Source organism: Sabethes cyaneus, chromosome 3 (assembly GCF_943734655.1).
Source record: "Sabethes cyaneus chromosome 3, idSabCyanKW18_F2, whole genome shotgun sequence".
NCBI classification, from domain to species: domain Eukaryota; kingdom Metazoa; phylum Arthropoda; class Insecta; order Diptera; family Culicidae; genus Sabethes; species Sabethes cyaneus.
In genome coordinates this window covers 105,059,158-105,078,674 of record NC_071355.1, presented here as the reverse complement: position 1 = coordinate 105,078,674, position 19,517 = coordinate 105,059,158, and the positions used below count along the sequence as shown (strand labels likewise).

The 19,517-nt window shown below is 38.7% G+C and overlaps 1 protein-coding gene across 1 annotated transcript in view; it reads right to left on the bottom strand.

The window, feature by feature from the left end:
• Positions 1 to 958: 958 nt before the first annotated feature.
• The window catches only part of LOC128743217 (protein-L-histidine N-pros-methyltransferase), an 86,719-nt gene continuing 68,160 nt past the window's right edge, over positions 959 to 19,517 (bottom strand). Inside the window, exons 5-6 of the mRNA XM_053839750.1 lie at positions 13,561 to 13,733; positions 959 to 1,334 (exon numbers count right to left, since the gene is read on the bottom strand). Of these exons, the coding sequence (XP_053695725.1) occupies positions 1,123 to 1,334; positions 13,561 to 13,733 (385 nt within the window). The 3' untranslated portion in view covers positions 959 to 1,122. The remainder of the gene's footprint in view (positions 1,335 to 13,560; positions 13,734 to 19,517) is intronic.

Below are 19,517 nucleotides of genomic sequence, written 5' to 3'. Positions count from 1 at the left end.
GTAAACCGGGCTACTGTGTTACCTGACTCATAACGAATATACGTCATATACGGGGGAGAGTCTCATAACTCACAAATTTTGTGGTTTTTCGTTTAATTGATCATAAATTCGAATAGAGCATACAAATGTCAACTATATAACATAAGAAATTACATGTTTACTCCAAAAATAAAAGCATGAGATTTTAGAATTTCGGAAATAGGGGTTCGTTATGAGTCAGGTAACACAGTAGCTTGATTGAATAAAACAGGGGAAGTTTTTATTTGCGTTGAAATTTCAAACACCTCGCAAACCGGAGCATGCTGACTTGATTTAAATTGTAGTATTTGAATTTTTTGCATCACATATAAGAAGAAGAAGACAACGACAACAATCAATCTGTCACAGAGCTGGTGCGTCTCTCAGGTTTTTACTATCCATGGAAGAAACAGTGTTGCATCTTCCACTTCTTTTCATTAGGACAGTATATAGTACTATACTACTAAATAAGTAAAAAGTTATGTTTGAAAAGTACAATAACAAAACTATTCATTTGCTTTGAGTGGAGTGGCCATTGTTGGAAAAAATGTCTTTGTTTCTCTTTTTTATAGGGTTTTATAGGGATTTCATTAAAGAAAACCGATGTGTAAGTGGCCGGGTTGGCAAGAGGAGGAACAGGTAAATGGGTAGGAACGTCCAAAAGAGGAACAAGCGTTTTATTTTTGCATTATAAGCATTTCGGTTACAACAACTGATGTATAAGTGGCTGTGAGACATCGGCGCCCCGAGTAAGATCGGGCACTCAGCTAGTATCGTATATTACTGGGTACAAAAACACATATGAAGATTGCTTGAGTTTTTGCGCATCCTCTTAAAGTAGGTGTTCAACTAACGTACCCATTTCTACAATCGTAAGGACATGGTCAGGTGTATGGTGTACTTACGGGTACATCATATTAGCCACCCATGATGTGTACGGTTGTCTATGCTATGCTATGAATCTACATGTGAGATGTGATATACGACGAATGCTATATTCCACAAAATGTTTTCGTATACAATAATAAAACAGGTCTAAAAAAACATTTTTTAATCTGTGCTGAAGCTTAAACAGTTTTGCCGAATTTGCTCCTAAACACAGTTTTACTTTGAACAAACTACAACAATATCATCTAACCAATAATATGATTGCTTTAAATCGCCTTCGCATAAATAAGGAGCTTTAGTCCAAACTACAATTTTGAAACCAACATTCTCGAGTGCTTCGAAGAAATACTCAATCTCTCTTTCTATTGGCAGGCATTGGGATGTTGGCCAGTGTTCCATCAACGGTTTCAATGGTAAATGACTAGAATCTGGAATAAAATAAAACAATATTTGATTACCACGAAAATTTTCAATTTTACACTTACAAAATCAAAGAGAAAATTTCAAGGTTTCCGAAAATAGCAGATGATCTGAATTGAGATATTTTAGTGTTGAAAAACGTTTCCATAAACTTTTACTAATCTTATACTAGTAGGGGGAAATTTTCTACGCTCCGACACTTAAGGTTTTTTAGATAAAACTCAAGAAATACCGACTTTATTACATCTATTTTCACTTTGATGTAGAGAAAAATAATATTATAAGCAAAAAAATACAAAGCAACAAAACTTGCGCTGCAAGGTAAAAATTAAAATTATTTTGTGTATAAATTAGCTTAAATGGAAAGCTGTCTTGACCTTCACCTTCACTTGACCTTCAACCCAGTATAAAGCATTAAAATGCACAAAACTTATTGCAAACAAGTTTAACTAAATAAATAAACCCGTACCTTTCTACTGTAACAATAATTTATTTTAGTTTCTCAGAATATATTGTGCTTTGCAGCTGTTCCTGGATTAATCCAGATTATTTTCTCTAATGCCAATGTATATGACAAAACAAAACAGCAACATTGCAATTGTCAGTCTTTCTCTTTCTTACTCACAGCATTCGCATTGTCGCACTTTTTGTGCCAGTCGCACTTTTAGACTGCGGTGTCCAGTAAGGTGCAAAATGCGGGATAAATGATTCTGATGATAAATGATTAAGTTGACTATATTTTTAATTATCGGTTATCAAAATCGTAATTTAACAGTAAAATTCACAAGAACACGGACACACACACACACGCACACACACGCACACACGCACGCACACACACGCACAAACACACGTACACGCACACGCACACACACAGTACTTGGTAAGTCGTAAGGGCCTGCATAGTGTCGTCGTCCTGAAAGTAAAACAAGTTAGATCAAAAACTTCTCGGTCGGTGGTTTCTACAGTTGACGGAGGAAGAGGCACAATGTGTGTGTCTAAAAATAACTCAAGAACCAGATACGTCGCTACATTAATAAGGGGGGTTGCGCAGTCTTCTTTTGTCCAGCGCCTCTATGGTTCAAAGGTACACGGGTACCTGCGAGCCACACGCCCTGGCGGGTGTTGTGGGTTCGAATCCAGTTATAATCTCTGATTATAGTTCGGTTCAACCCATGCACCTTCCAGCATTGGACAAAAGGTAGGAGTCGCAACGACGAATTGTTAAGCGTAGCTACGTATTCCCCCCCCCTTACCTTTCCACACTCCCCCCATTCTCCAAAAAAAAATTCATTACTTTCCCCTACCGTCCCTTCATCAATTGTAGAACCATCTCGAAAAATATTAATCAGAAATATGGCAAATGGGGTATCAAATCAAAGGGATTTTTCAAGGCGATTTCTTGCGTGGACTTTTAGGTGTATTTTGACCCGAACTGGACATTCCGGAATATTGTAGCCCTGACGCAAATAAGGGTCTCATTTTTGCACTGTGAATAGGGCATATCGGAATAACATAGAATTTAGCACGAAGTAAGGGTGGTGAGGGGCCAGAGAATAAACCCATGCTAAAGTCACTTTAACATCGAATGGCCTGATTCTACTAAGATTCGAACCCATGACCATTCGCTTGTCAAAGCGTTATGTTCTGTTATGTTTACTCACGCGGTAAAAAGTTACTAACTAATCAGCGTGTCCGGTTTTTTCGAATACAGTTTTCAAAATACCCACAACTCAAAAGCGAAAGGTTCAATCAATAAGGTGTATTCGGATAAGTTGTAGGAAATTAAATGTAGTTATTAGAAATTTTATGGAAACAGTAAAGCAACTGGATTAACATATGAAAAAGACATGTTCAAAAGCGACTACGTTACAATTTAGATAATACATTTTTACACGTCAAAAATCAGCCTAATCGGTCCTCTAGATACTGAGATAAACGCACTGTCGCTGAAAACATATGGTTTCGAGGAGAGCGCGTTTAAACTATTGTACAGCACTGCACTTCCCTTCAAGTGATCCCACAGTTTACTGTAGTTAATTCTTAACGAGACCACGTACCAGGAAATACTTTGGGCTGAGGTAAAAGGCTCCTGAAAATGCAAAACAAACAAGTTTTTCGACTTTCCAGTTAGGTTCCCCCCTTAAATATCAATCCTGCCCAAGAACTTTGCACACGATTTTTTAATTGATTTCAAATATTCTACAACTTTATTAGTATATTACATATCACACGCATATGTGTTGATGATAACCATTACTGCCCATAAACGCATAACAGTCCTATGTGATTTTTCACCACTTTTGAAGTAAGGCTAAGAATCATCTTTAAATTGTTCATTCTTTCAATATTTTAAACAGTACCGTCATCCGGGGCGAGATTGTGCCAAAAAAGCATATATTTTTGTTCTTTAGCTCAGTATACACACAATTTAGGAAGTTAATTTCAAACCTGTCAATATATACTAAATTGTTCAATAAACAACTACCGTAGAGATGGTTTAGTTACAATGAAACCTAATTTTACTAGAAGTGCATGAACTTTGGCACAATCTCACCCCTTCTAGGGGGTGACATTGTTCCAAACACATAAAGTTAGGCTAAAAATCTAAACAGAGAACATTAGCATGTTTATAAACAATACAGTAGTTCACATGGGGCCGTCCATGAACTAAGTGGACTATTAGGGGCTTGATTAGTTCTCGAGTTATGAGGAAATTTGTATGGAAGCCCCCCCCCCCCCCCTCTTAAAGGGGAGAGGAGTTATAATTCCCCTTATAGAGAGGGGAGGGGTCTCAATTTACCATAGAATAAATTCTTGTCACCAAAAACACCCACATGCCAAATTTTGTTCTATTTGCTTGATTAGTTCTCGAGTTATGCAGAAATTTGAGTTTCATTTGTATGGGAGCCCTCCCTCTTAGTGGGGGGAGGGGTCTCTAACCATCACTAAAACCTTTCCTGGCCCCAAAAACCTCTGCATGCAAATTTTCACGCCGATTGGTTAAGTAGTTTTTGATTCTATAAGGAACATACGGACAAACAGACAGACAGACAGACAGCCGTATGTTCCTTATAGAATCGAAAACTACTGAACCGATCGGCGTGAAAATTTGCATGTAGAGTTTTTTGGGGCTAGCGAAGGTTCTATCGATGGCAAAAGACTGTTCTCCCCACTAAGAGGGGGGGCTCCCATACAAATCTATGCCCATAAAAATGGATTTCTGTCTGCTCTATGTTCCTTATAGAATCGAAAACTACTGAGCCGATCGGAGTGAAAATTTGCATGTAGGGGTTTTTAGTGCCAGGGAAGGTTCTTATAATGGTTAAAGATCCCTCCCCCACTAAAAGGGGGGCTCCCATACAAATCCATACCTATAAAAATGGATTTCTGTCTGTCTGCCCGAATGTTCTTTATAGAATCGAAAACTACTGAACCGATCGGCGTGAAAATTTGCATATAGGGGTTTTTGGGGCCAGAGAAGGTTCTTTTGATGGTTAGAGACTCCTCCTCCCACTAAGAGGGGGGGGGGGCTCCCATATAAATGAAACACAAATTTCCTTATAACTCGAGAACTAATCAAGCAAATGGAACCAAATTTAGCATGTGGGTGTTTTTGCAGGCATTTTTTTCTGTGGTGAATTGAGACCCCTCCCCTCTTTAGGAGGGGAATAATGACCCCTCTCCCTTTTAAGAGGGTGGCTCCCATACAAATGAAATACAAATTTCCTCATAACTCGAAAAGTAATCAAGCAAATGGAACCAAATTAGACATGTGGGGGGTTTTGGAGGCAGGAATTTTTTTACTGATGGTGTGAGACTCCTCACCTCTGTGGTAGGGGGATAAGGACTATCATACAAATAAAACAGAACTTTTTGCGTAACTAAAAAACTAATCGAACTCGAGAAATTTTAGACTCTTTCATAAAACATTAATCAATAACAAGACCACCAAAAACTATCAATAGTAACATTAGATAATAGAGGTTTTCCGTCAGATCACACCCCTTCTTTTCTTATTTTTTTTGAAAGTACTCCCCATATGAGTGACAATGGTGCAAAAATATATTTTTTCCGTGGACTCTAGAATTTACTACGATTTTTTAAACAATGTAAATTGCAAGAATGTTGAGTTTCTTTCACCAAATCACGAATGTTGAGTTTTGAAAAATTCGTTGCGGCTGCACTGTTTATCAAAATTTTCAGATTTTCTGGTTGAGCGGTTGAGTGAAAAGGACAAAACGAATGAAAAGCTAAAGATTACCTTCTTTTTCGTTTCGGGTGTTGCTTGCCACAAGAGTAAAGAGTGGCATAAATGGTTTCGAAATGGTGAAAATAGAGAACACTGGTACAAAAAGGCATGTAATACATCCGAGAAGTGACGGGTTGAAATATACGTATTTTAGTTTTTCATTTTTACAATAGTTAGAGGCTTTAATAAAGAAAGTTTTATATGGGTATCATTTCTAAGAGTCAAAACCGAACATTTAGTGGCAAAAAAATTTTTGACGAAAAACCTCTATTCAGCGCGAGACGGCCACAGGCCGCGAGTGTTGCCGCCGACCTGCCGTCGGAAGCGCCGGCCACTGCGGGGGGCAGCCCCCCGTAGAGATCCCCTCTATCTAGGTTATTTATTTTCCTAGATCTACTGACCTCTATTACTTTCCTTCAGTTGGGCCACCCCTGCAAAATGGTACTTTCTACGAAAAGATTTTCCGTGAAATGGTACATCCCGCGTAAGGTTTTTCGCGAAATGGTATTCTGCGAAATTCTATATTCCGCGTTATGGTTAACCGAGAATTGGTGTTCCGCAAAATGGTATACGGCGAAATGATTTGTAATGATGGCGAATATTTAAATGCTATCCGCTTTATTTTATCAGGCTACGCAATGGGGGAGTTGTTTTCTACTTTACTGTGTGGAAAATTTGTATATTAAAACACCCATAAACTCCCCAGAAACTTGCAAAACTCAAGATTGTGACAAAGGTCATCCGAGATTCACGATGTATATACAACACAGTTTAATTTGTGGCAATACGAAGTTTGTCGGGTCAGCTAGTATATATATTATTGTTTTCCATGCAAAAACCTACAAAAAGAAAGAAAGAATGGCGATTTTTGCAAATTCTATTGTTTCAATTTTCATTTCTGTTTGGTGTTAGTCGCGGTAGCACTCCGTACACTCATTTTTACCCGAATGACTCTAGAGTTAAAGGGTCATAAATGTAAATCTATACCTATAAAGAAGGATTTCTGTCTGTCTGTCTGTCTGTCTGTCTGTCTGTCCTGTGTTCCTTATAGAATCAAAAACTACTGAACCAATCGGCGTGAAAATATGCATGTAGAGGTTTTTGGGGCCAGGAAAGGTTTTAGTGATGGTTAGAGACCCCTCCCCCCACTAAGAGGGGGGGCTCCCATACAAATGAAACACGAATTTCTGCATAACTCGAGAACTAATCAAGCAAATAGAACCAAATTTGGCATGTGGGTGTTTTCGGTGACAAGAATTTATTCTAGGGTAATTTGAGACCCCTCCCCTCTTTATAAGGGAAATTATAACTCCTCTCCCCTTTAAGAGACGGGGTTTCCATACAAATTTCCTCATAACTCGAGAACTAATCAAGCAAATGGAACCAAATTTGGCATGTGAAAGTTTTCGAGGGCAAGAAAATTTTCTATGTTGAATTAGGACCCCTCCTCACTTTAAGAGGGGGGGCTCCTGTACAAGTGAAATACCAATTTCCTCATAACTCAAGAACTAATCAAGCAAATGGAACCAAATTTGGCATGTGTGTGTTTTTGGAGACAAAATTTTTTTCTATGATGAATTGGGACCCCTCCCCACTTTAAGTGGGGGGGGGGGGGCTCCTATACAAACGAAATACAAATTTCCTTATAACTCGAGAGCTACTCCAGCAAATCGAACCAAATTTGGCATGTAAATGTTTTTGGAGGCAAGAATTTTTTCTATGATGAATAAGAACCTCTCCCCACTTTAGGAGGGGGGGCTCCTATACAAATGAAATACAAATTTCCTCATAACTCGAGAACTAATCAAGCAAATAGAACCAAATTTGGCATGTGGGTGTTTTCGGTGACAAGAATTTATTCTATGGTAAATTGAGACCCCTCCCTCTTTATAAGGGGAATTGTAACTCCTCTCCCCTTTAAGAGGGGGGGCTTCCATACAAATTTCCTCATAACTCGAGAACTAATCAAGCAAATGGAACCAAATTTGGCATGTGAAGGTTTTCGAGGGCAGGAAAATTTTCTACGGTGAATTAGGACCCCTCCCCACTCTAAGAGGGAGGGCTCCTGTACAAATGAAATACAAATTTCCTCCTAACTCGAGAACTAATCAAGCAAATAGAACAACATTTGGCATGTGGGTGTTTTTTTTTGTGACAAGAATTTATTCTATGGTGAATTGAGACCCCTCCCCTCTTTATAAGAGGAATTATAACTCCTCTCCCCTTTAAGAGGGGGGGGGGGGGCTTCCATACAAATTTCCTCATAACTCGAGAACTAATCAAGCAAATGCAACAAAATTTGGCATGTGAAGGTTTTCGAGAGCAAGAAAATTTTCTATGGTGAATTAGGACCCCTCCTCACTTTAAGAGGAGGGGCTCCTGTACAAATGAAATACAAATTTCCTCATAACTCGAGAACTAATCAAGCGAATTGAACCAAATTTGGCATATGTGTGTTTTTGGAGACAATTTTTTTTTCAATGAAGAATTAGGACCCCTCCCCACTTTAGGAGGGGGGGGTCCTATACAAACGAAATACAAATTTCCTCATAACTCGAGAACTAATCCAGCAAATGGAACCAAATTTGGCGTGTAGGTGTTTTTGGAGGCAAGAATTTTTTCTGTGATGAATTAGGACCTCTTCCCACATTAGGAGGGGGGGCTCCAATACAAATGAAATACAAATTTCCCCATAACTCGAGAACTAATCAAGCAAATAGAACCAAATTCGGCATGTGGAGGTTTTTGGAGGCAAAAATATTTTCTACGGTGAATTAGGATCCTTCCACACTTCAAGAGGGGGGGCTTCTACACAAATGAAATACAAATTTCCTCATAATTCGAGAACTAATCAAGCAAATGGAACCATATTTGGCATGTGGGTATTTTTGGAGGCAACCATTTTTCCCATGATGAATTAGGACTTCTTACCTTTTTAGGAGGGGGGGGGCTCCCATTCAAACGAAATACAAATTTGCTCATAACTTTAGAACTAATCAAGCAAATGGAACCAAATTTGGCATGTGAGAGTTTTAGATGGCAGAATTTTTTTTCTGTGGTGTATTACGACCCCTTTCCCTTTTAAGAGGGTGGGCTCCCATACAAATGAAATACAAATTTCCTTATAATTTGAGTACTAATCAAGCAAATGGAACCAAATTTAGCATGTAGGAGATTTTTGAGTCTTGAATTTATTTTATGATAGTTAGAGACCTCTCACCCCTGTGGTAGGGGGATATGGACTCTCATACAAATAAAACAGAAATTTTTGCGAAACTCAAAAACTAATCCAACTCGAGAAATTCGAGACTCTTCCATAAAACATTAATCAATAACAAGACCACAAAAACTATCTATAGTAACACTAGATCATTCAGGACGAGCCGGTCGCGAGTGTTGCCGGTGACCCGCCGTCGGAAGCGCCGCCCACTGGGGGGCTTACAAAACTCGAGAAGTGACAAAGATCATCCGAGATTCATGATTTATGTACAACACAGGTTAATTTGTGGCAATACGAAGTTTGTCGGGTCAGCTATTAAATAAATAAATAAACACTCAGTTTTCTAGTTCTTTGGGCTGTATAGCCCACAGACAATTGAAATCGAATTGGATTGAAAAAAAAATCGTCTTGCATCCCACAAATTATTTTTTGCCCTCCGATTTTTCAAACCAATTTCAAAAACTTTAAAAATAATTTCAATTGGGTCCGAACGAGCGACAGCGAGTAAGGAGAGGATCACCCCTACGAAATGGTACTTTCCACGAAACAGTTGTCCGTGAAATGGTACATTTACATTCCGCTTAAGGTTTTTCGCAAAATGGTATTCGGCGAAATGTTATACAATCACGGCGAATATTGTTTTCTACATTACTGTGCGGAAAAGTTGCAAATTTGTATATTAAACTACCCATCTATTTATTTAAGAGGCTTATGTCTGTACCGAAAACCAGGTCTCTGACAGGACGTCATAAGAGGCTTATCGGTAACTAAGCACAGGTCCCTGTCAGGACGTCATGCTTTCGTAGTACAGTGGTATTTCGATTATATCTACATCTGGTTTAATCTACACCCGATTTTAGGTATCCCCGATTTTGTCTACCATTTTTATCCGGTTTTATCTACCTATTTTTAAATTGTCATTTCAACCATGCGGCATGAAAATTTGGAAGATTTCATGCATTTATGCAGAACAGAGAATATTTCTTTGTATTTTATAGTTTATTATATGTTCTTATTGTATGGCATCTGTGGTATGTAATTATACCCAGAATGGTTAATAATGCTGAAGTCAAATACGAAAAGTAACTTCCATTTATTTTGTAACGCATATTTTTAACATTTCATAATAATCATTTGTGAGATTTTTTTATACCGTAACGCTAACGGACACACCCCGTCTCCGCTAGGAAATATGGTCACTTTTCTTTCCTTAAAAATTCTAATCTTTTGGAATTTTTAAACAAAGAAAGGTGGAAAATGGTAACTTTTGGGACCACATTGACTCAGAAAAGAGAATCCTAAGTACCAAATAAAAATACGGATCTAAAATTTACTACAAAGGAATAAGTACACAAAATCTGAATAAAATCGGAGCAATTTTGAATTTCGATATGTCTTTTTTCATAATATTGTTGAGTTGACATGCATTATGGCTAATGGTTGATATGAATAAAATGAGCCCTATGCGTAAAATTACGCTGAAATATTACATAATTGAAAAAAATGATTAATAATAATATTTTTTGTTCATTTAAATTATTTTGGAGCAATTTATTTTTCCCCAAATTTGTCTACTTTCCAAAAATTTTCGGATGGGTAGATAAAATCGGTAAACCACTGGGTTGTATTCTCAGTCACCTCACTGGTCGACTGCTGGACTGCTCGATTGCTCAACTGGTTAACTAGACTGCTCGACTAGACTGGTCGATTAGACTGCTCGATTTGATTGCTCGACTGGACTGCTTAACTGAACTGCTCGACTGAACTGCTCGATTTAACTATTCGAGTGGGCTACTCGATTCGACTGGGTAATACATTTGCTGCTCGACTGGACTGCTCGACTGAACTGCTTGACCCGACTGCTCGACTAGACTGCTTGACTAAACTGTTCGATTCGAGTGCTCGACTCAACTGCTCTACCAGACTACTGGATTCAACTGCTCGACTGGACTACTCGGCTTAACTGCTCGATTAAACTGCTCGACTGACCTGCTCGTTTAAACTGCTCGACTCGACTGCTGGGTTCAAGTGCCCAACTCGGCTGCTCGACTCAACTGCTCGGCTGGACTGCTTGACTGAACAGCCCGACTAGACTGCTCGATTTGATTGCTCGACTCAACTGCTTGACTTCTGTTTGATTCGACAGCTCGACTTAACTGCTCGACTGAACTACACACTTAACAAAAAGCACCGAATTCGGTAAAATTTTATCGAAATCTAAACAGCTGAACGTTCGGTAAAAATTTCGATGGTGCCAATCGACGTTTACAGATCATTAGTAATGATTGGTGCAATAAAAAATTTTACCGAACGTTCAGCTGTTTAGATTTCGGTAAATTTTACCGAATCGTTTAAGTGTGTACTAGACTCAACTGTTCGATTCGAATAAATTGCTCGGCTCAACTGTTCGACTTAACCGCTTGACCCAACTGCTTGACTAAACCGTTCGATTCGACTGCTCGACTAGACTACTCGATTCAACCACTCGACTTAACTGCTCGATTAAACTGCTCGACTGAACTGCTAGATTTAGCTGCTCGACTCGACCACTCGATTCAATTGCTCGACCGGCCTGCTTGACTAAGCAGCTTGATTTAACTGCTTAACTAGACTGCTCGATTTGACTGTTCGACTAGACTGCTCGACCCAAGTGCTTGACTCGATTGCTTGATTCGACTGCTCGACTCACCTGCTCAACTCGATTGCTTGTCGCGATATCATATGGCCGGTGTTAAACCAGACCGGACCAAGTCGCAAAATTTAAAAAAATGAGTTAATGATAGCAAACGATCAAAAATTTTCTAAGCAACATTTTTTTCAGACTAGGCGTGGTAGGGTAACCAACGTATTTTGGACCCCTCAGCAGCTGTACATAATTTGGACACTTACAGCAAAATCAAATGCAAGTGTCCAAATTATGTACAGCTGCTGATGGGGTCCAAAATAGGTTGGTTACCCTACACAAATTACGTAACGCAAAAATGTAACAATAAGTAACGCTTGGCATAACCCCCCCCCCCCCCCATTAAATTACGTAACGTTGACCAAACCTCCCCCCCCCCGTACCTCAACATTCAACAAAAATGACGAACCGCATATTTTTTTTAATTTTTAAGAAATTCTACCAAATTAGCAAGATTAGCAAATTAGCAAGCTTCATATTAAAAACAACAATCAGGCTTCGGCCCATGTTAAGCTGAAATGGTAAAAAAAGCAAAGCCAGGTAAAAACGTCCTGTTGAGAATTTGACCCTTCTTTATCGACAGACTTCGCAGCCGGCTATTAGAGTACAGGACAATTACGGGGCTAGTGCAACGATCCTACTGGCTCTATAGCAGCACTTCCCAGCCGGGATTCGAACATACGACGGCTTGTTAGGCCAGCATCGTACCCCGAAGCAAACTGGGTAGCCTGAAATGGTCTTCAACCGTAATAACTGAAAATTTAGTAGGAGTATCTTCATCAGCTACAAACCATAATTTTGTATCATAATTTTCATTAGTATAAACCGATTCACTGTTTTCCACCTCCAACACGTTCTTTCCTCATTTGGCAACTGCCTTTTTGGTATTCATATATTTGTTACGTAACTATTCTCATGACTCCCCCTCCCCCCTATGTAACAACAAGTAACGCTAACTCAACCCCCCTCCCTCCCCTCTAAGCGTTACGTAATTTGTGTACGAAGCCCTACATAAATGTTGCAAACAGTCAGAGTTAGATGATTTCGAATGCAGAAAACTTTGAATGCATTTTTCTCGAAGTCAGAATTTTGCCACTTGGTTCTGTCTGACTTAACACCGACCATATGAATCGGATTGTGGCAGACAATAGACGGTTCAGAGCCACTCACACAAAAGAGCCATATTGCCCGGCTATAGAATCAGCGCAGTGAAGATGTTTTTATTCAGTTAAATAAAATCCAATACGACCATAAACACTATTTGTTTCAGTTTCCGGCTATGACTGTTTTATGTACAACATCTTAGAGCTATATATTATGCAATATAAGAACTCAAAGAACTAATACAAAAATTAAACATTCTCGCAAATACTGACTAATGGAATGTATCCACAGTTTTCTGAATTCTGAACAGACATTTATATTTTCCGGATCGTAAGATTCGGGTTCAACTAGTGCTTTTATAGTTACGTAACTGCCTAAATGAATCACCCAAGGTTGATCTCCTCAGAAACTTGCAAAACTCGAGATTGTGACAAACAGCATATTTTGACTATGTCTAAAGGTTGAGATATATTATATAGTAAAAGCATGTTTACTTGGCGGCAGGTTTGGTTCGTTCACTTTGATTCAATTTTGATTCATTTGACAGTACCGTCTCTGCCGAGCAAAATTTGACAAAGTTATATATGGGACATTTAGAGAACAATTTTGCTGAATGAAGTTTTACTGTACCTTTCGTATTTACGGTGCTACAATGCTAGTTTATTAGTGACTAAATGAATGGTTCATTTAGTAACTAATGACGTACTAGCATTGTAGCATCGTAACTACAACAGATACAGCAAAACTTTATTGAGCTAAATTGAAGATGATAACTACTTCTACAAATATTCCATACAATTTTGTCAAATTTTGCTCGTCTGAGACGGTACTGTCAAATGAATCAAAATTGAGTCAAAGTGAACGTAGGGGCGATGATTGTGGAGGGCGTGAATGCATCTACCCTACCATTTATAAGTCAAGACAGAAAAGTACAAGAGTATTTACGACTCATTTTGCAAATTCGCAAATAATTACTTTTTTCCACATAATGGCTGTAAGGAAGCACCAAAGCAAGAAGCAGCCTTCCGTTAGGTGCCAAAACATTATAAATATCATGTAGAATCTGATGCGGGTCAATGCATCTATCCAGTACGTTGAGACATGAAACAATGTCCACATCCGACATGTGATTGATATCATCCATAACACTGTAAAGAGAAAATTATACTACATTAGAACCGTTGCTATTATATATAATGAATATTGCATATCAATGAATGTAAAATGCAAACGAAATCATGTACCGTCATCCGGGGATACTTGCAACACTTTTGAACTTTGGCTCGGTATAATTTTCGAAACGTACCGTTTAGGTTAAAGTGTAAGTAGCCCAAAGTTGTACAGTGGTCAGTACTTTTGATTATGGTTAGGAGAAAAAATATCAACTAAAAGAATCTGTAGAACGAATCGAAAACGGGGTTACTTGCAACACTGTTCTGATTTTGCATTTCTTATGATTTTAAATTTGATTTCAAATCGCGAATGACTATTTTTAGATATTTGCAGTAAAACCAGAGATATCAGAGATATGTTCTGCTTCTCAATTTCGTCTATCGCTTTTTTACGTAGGACTACGTCTTTGATTTGTATTCTATCTATATGGGGGTGCACTTTAGAAAAACGAAAAGGGAACATGTAACGAAAAGTGGTTATAGTTTGCACGCTTATAACTCAGTCATCCGTTAATAGATTCTAGAGATATTGGTATCAATCGATTGGAAATTTTTCAAAAAATCCATTATGATTGTATTTAATTTACGCCCTAGCTGTTGCTGCTTGAGTTTAGAGCACATTTTTTTTTAAGTAGGACTACTTCTTTGATTTCTATATTGGGGTGCACTTTAGAAAAACGAAAAGGGAACATGTAACGAAAAGTGGTTATGGTTTGCACGCTTATAACTCAGTCATCCGTCAACAGATTCTAGAGATATTGGTATCAATCGATTGGAAATTTTTCAAAAAATCCATAACAATACAATAGATTCCATGTTTTCCAAACAAACGTTTAATAATTGAGAAAATTTTAGACGGATATTCATTATTTCATTATTTTCATGTTTTTGCCTTCCCACGCCAATGCTTCCCTAGCACAGATGACAGAAATATATACGAAATGAGCTATGGGTTAAGCTGACCTTGGATTGTATTTCTTTACGCTTACGCTCTATAGAATCCGCTCGAAAATTGTTGAGCTTCAGCGGTTGCTGCTTGCTCGGAATAAGGCATCGAAGACATTCAAATTCACCAAGCAAGACGCCAACAAACCGAAGAAGCCACCGACTCGTCCGCCAGCGAACGATATGGTTTTTGCTGCTATCAATACCCAGTAAAATCAATGGATCCTCGCTGCAAGCCGTTAGAAGTAAATCGCCGCTAGCCACAATTGTGACGTTCGAAAGTTGGACACATTCGTGAAAAAGGTTTTGAAATTAGCTGTCGAAAAGCTGGTCCAAACAAAAAGAACAGGCGATTCCGATTCGTTCAAGGTTGATAAAACGGACGAAAACAATTTATCTTTGCTAACTGCTGCAAAGGCGGCTCCGATTAAAGCTGTTCTAGCAAATATGCGATGGTACCCCCGAACAAAAATCTACTAAGCCAATGAAAACCGTAGCAAAGGCACCGAAAGCCCCAGAGTCAAAGGAAGTCGTTCCAGCGGAGAAGGTGCCCGAAAAAAACTGCTGCCTAGATGTAAATTTCGTTGATTTGCATTACTAATATCTGGTAGAAAACAATCAGTTCTTTTAAGAACTACTGAATAAAAGTATACGAAGCAGTAAAATTGATTTTTCTCACATTTTAAAGTGATGTTGGCAGTTTAGTATGAGCGTTCGAAGTACGAGCCCGTCAGAAATTACATGTTTAAACTGTATTAAGACAAACCTTCCGAAGAATATTTCTGTCTTTTTCCTATCGCGCTTTGCGGCCTTTCCACTGATTTTCGGTGGCATGAAGACGATGTCGATGCTTCATATTAGGTTGCTCTGCAGAAACTGGTAGCTGTTCATTAAGGAAGCACCGGACACCGGTTTTGTTCAAACAATGTACGGTTTCGTTGTACGATGTACCGCCTTTTTTGCGTGTCTATGATTCTCTGCCCTACGTTGATCCGCCTTTGTTACAACTTGCTGCCGTTTGCTCTGGTATATAATCAGAAGTAAGCCGGCGAACGGCATCATTTTCGCATTGACATCGGTACGGTACAGAGCAGACAGCAGAGAGTTGCGATTATATCTCCCTCACTGGACTCGGCAAACTGGTAAAACGCAGCGCAGCGGCAGCAGCAGCAGCGGATCATTGTTCGGTGTAAAGTGCGCCGGAGCATCGATCTGTTATCTGCTATATTAGAATATTTGATTGCGGGAGCGGAAGAGCTTGAATCAATGGAAAATGCTGTGCCCGGTAACCATTGTCACCATTGCCCTGGGAGATGCTGTTTCAAACATTCAAGCCATTCTGCTGGCCGGATTTTCAACCACATAATTTACCACAACCCGTCCTTTTTAGGACGAACGAATTTGTTTATGAAGAGATGAAAATTTTCTGTATACTAAATATCTTTAATTAAATTTCCAAATGTCGCTGATTCTTGAAATCATGAAGAATTTCTTCTGATTTGATCTATAAATCGTTAAATATGTGGTAACTCACCATGCGGTCTTCTAACTCATGACGTTGCTTTAATTTTATTTCTGCTAAGAAATTTTGCCTTCTCACGCCAACGCTTCCCTAACACGGATGACAGAAATATATAGGAGAAGAGCTATGGATTAAATTCCCTTTAAATCAAAGGGATCAAAGTTTGATTGTATTTAATTTACGCTCTATATAATCCGCTCAAAAATCGTCGAGCTTCAGCTGTTGCTACTTCCCCGGAATAAGGCAACGAAGACATCCAAATTCACTAAGCGAGACGCCAACAAACCGAAGCCGCCAGCTACAATAGTGACGTTTCAAGGTTGGACACATTCGTGAAAAAGGCTTTGAAATTAGTTTTCAACAAGAGAAAGCTGGTCCAAACAAAGAACTGGCGCTTCCGGTTCCTTCGCCTGCCAAACTTGCTAGAGAGAAGCAAGATTACTAAGTCAAAGAAGACCATAACAAAGGCACCGAAAACTCCAAAGCCAGAGAAGTTGTTCTAACGGAGAATGCGGTCCGAAAAAAGCTGCTGCCAAGCAGTAAATTTCTTCGATTTGTATTATTAACAGCTGGTAGAAAACAATCAGTTCTTTTAAGAACTACTGAATAAGTATATGAAGCAGTTGAATTGATTTTGTGAACGGCATCATTTTCGCGTTTGAGTTACAAATAATAATGAGAGTTACGCTTTTATCTCCCTGTCCGGATCCGGACGCGGCAAAGGTGGAAAACTCGGCAGCAGCCGATTATTGTTTGGTGTGGAATGGAAATTACGCCGACCGTGTTGGATTCGAAACATCGATCTATTATTGTCAATTACAAGGAAAATTGTCCAATCAATAAGTGCGCAATCGCTCATAAAAGTGCTATGTTAGCTTAAATCGTTTCGGTCTCTTCGGCGCACTTATTGTTTGGAAAATAACGAAAAAGTGCGCCGAAGATCGAAACGATTTAATGCAAAATAGCACTTTATGAGCGATATCGCACTTTGGATGGTACAATTTTACTTGCAATTGACAATAAGCTGCTATAATAGAATATTAAATAAGCTAGAAAATCCAAATTTTGGTCGCGGAAGCAGAAGGGTTTAAATTGGTGGGAGCCCATCTGAAGGACGAAAGTTGACAATGGACACTGCGAGTCAGAAATTCCTTTTCAGGTCCTTTTCAGGTCCACCATATAAATTAGCTGAAGAGTTAAAATTATGAATTTCTCACATGTAAGAACACAATTCTTTAATGCGCAACTTGAGCATCTATATATGAAATTCATACAAAAATCACCGGCTTTAGCATTGGGAGACGAATTGCGCTACATTCGTAGTCCTACTTCAAGCCTGCGCCCGTGCCACTAGGCATGGACCCTTGTACTTTTTTGGTTGAGCTTCCGTTATCGAACCGACCAAACCAAAGGGGAATTCAACCAAAAAAATTAATGTGCTCTAAAATAAATGAGATAAGCCCTATTCGATTCTACGGACTTTTTTACACAAAATTAACTGTTGTTTTCCCAAATCCTTGCTTGAAACCAGTGTTGCCACATATTCATCTGTACTGGAAGGTAAAAAAATCTTTTTCATCTGTACTTTTGCTTTCAAAAATCTGTACCAAAATCTGTACCACAAAGTTGGTTTGTTACATAGGGAAACCTGGTTTGTTTGCTTTAAAAAATAGAAAAATCGCAAATTACTGATTTCTTTGATGATATTGGTACATAACCTTAAAGACAGACATGTTTTGTTTTGTTTGCATTCATGTCAAGAGGTGCTCCTCTATTGATTTCAAGTAACAAAACTGAAAGAAAAAAATTAGTTTTTGACACCCAAAAAAATCTGTACCCAGCTGTACTTTATGACAAAAATCTGTAATCTGTACCGTACATAATCTGTACCAAAAAAATCGGAAAAATCTGTACTTTTCCAGATAAATCTGTACATGTGGCAACACTGCTTGAAACAGTCCAATCAGGGTGTAAAATATTAAAAAAAGGGGAAAATGAGCAAAATGGGGCACTTCCCGATGATAAACAGGAAAGGGGCCGGCACCACGCGATTCTCCGGAAAATTTTACATAAGATCACCTATATTTTATAAGCCTGCAGGCCGCATATTAATTCCGTTTTTTCTCTCGTTTTTGCCCATAGTGCATCGGCAGAAAAGGTTGCACAGTGGACTCTCGGAAAAGTTAATCGATTGGGGAATGGGTCGATTAACTTTTCCGAACTATTAACTTTTCCGAGTAGTCCTAAAAATCACTGGAAATGATAAATAAAAGTCGTGGGCTTAAACCGTCATTAGACATTACCCTTCTTTATCGACAGACTTCGCAGCCGGCTGTTTAGAGTACAGGAATATTACGGGGCCAGTGTAACGATCCTACTGACTGTATCAAGCAAGCACCGTCTAGCCGAGATTCGAACATGCGACTGGCTTGTTAGACCAGCATCGTACCTCGAAGCTAAGTAGGCGGTGAATGATAAATACAAAAGCGAAAAATGCATTCTGGGATATCCAGCTTTTTACGAGCCATAATGGCGGACGTGTTCGTAATATTTGAACTGTATTTTTGACATTTCCCTAATACATCGCACGTTTTCTTTCCGTACATTCTTTTAGTTTTACAGTGAACTTGCGGAAAGAAAACGTGTGATGTATTAGGAAAATGTCAAAAACGCTGTTCGAATATTACGCCATTATGGCTCGTAAAAAGCTGGATAGGATACACATTTTTATGTATTTGGAAATTGTAATGGAAAGAAATATGTAGCAAGATCTTTATGAAACAATACTTGGTTCCTTTCAGTAAGTTCAAAATAATCGGTTACACAAGTTTACTTTTGTTTTTTCTGCGACTACGTTTTGATAATGTTCGCGCTTATTTTTAGTTCCTTACTGTTCCTTCTTTGGCATTTAAAATTCATCTGAGTTTGCGCTTTTCCAGTATGTTATCAATAATGAAGTAACTATGTGCTCGTATTGAACTATTGTTGCGACTGTCCGGTACAAAAGTTTAATTTAATCCCAGTTATGATGCGGCTCTTTATGAAACTGCTGAAAGGCGACAATAAACTGAAAAATGAGAAATAATGATAGAAGGTAAACTCACGTGTGTGGACGAACACTTGGACAACCAAACTTCAATTCACACTTCAATTCAAACTCTCAGAAAAGTTCATGCAAAAATTAACTTTTTAGAGCGTTGCATGAGAGCTGATATTCGCTTAACTTTTCTGAACAATTAACTTTTCAGAGAGTTAACTTTTCCAAGAGTCTACTGTATTAGAAACATTGCTGC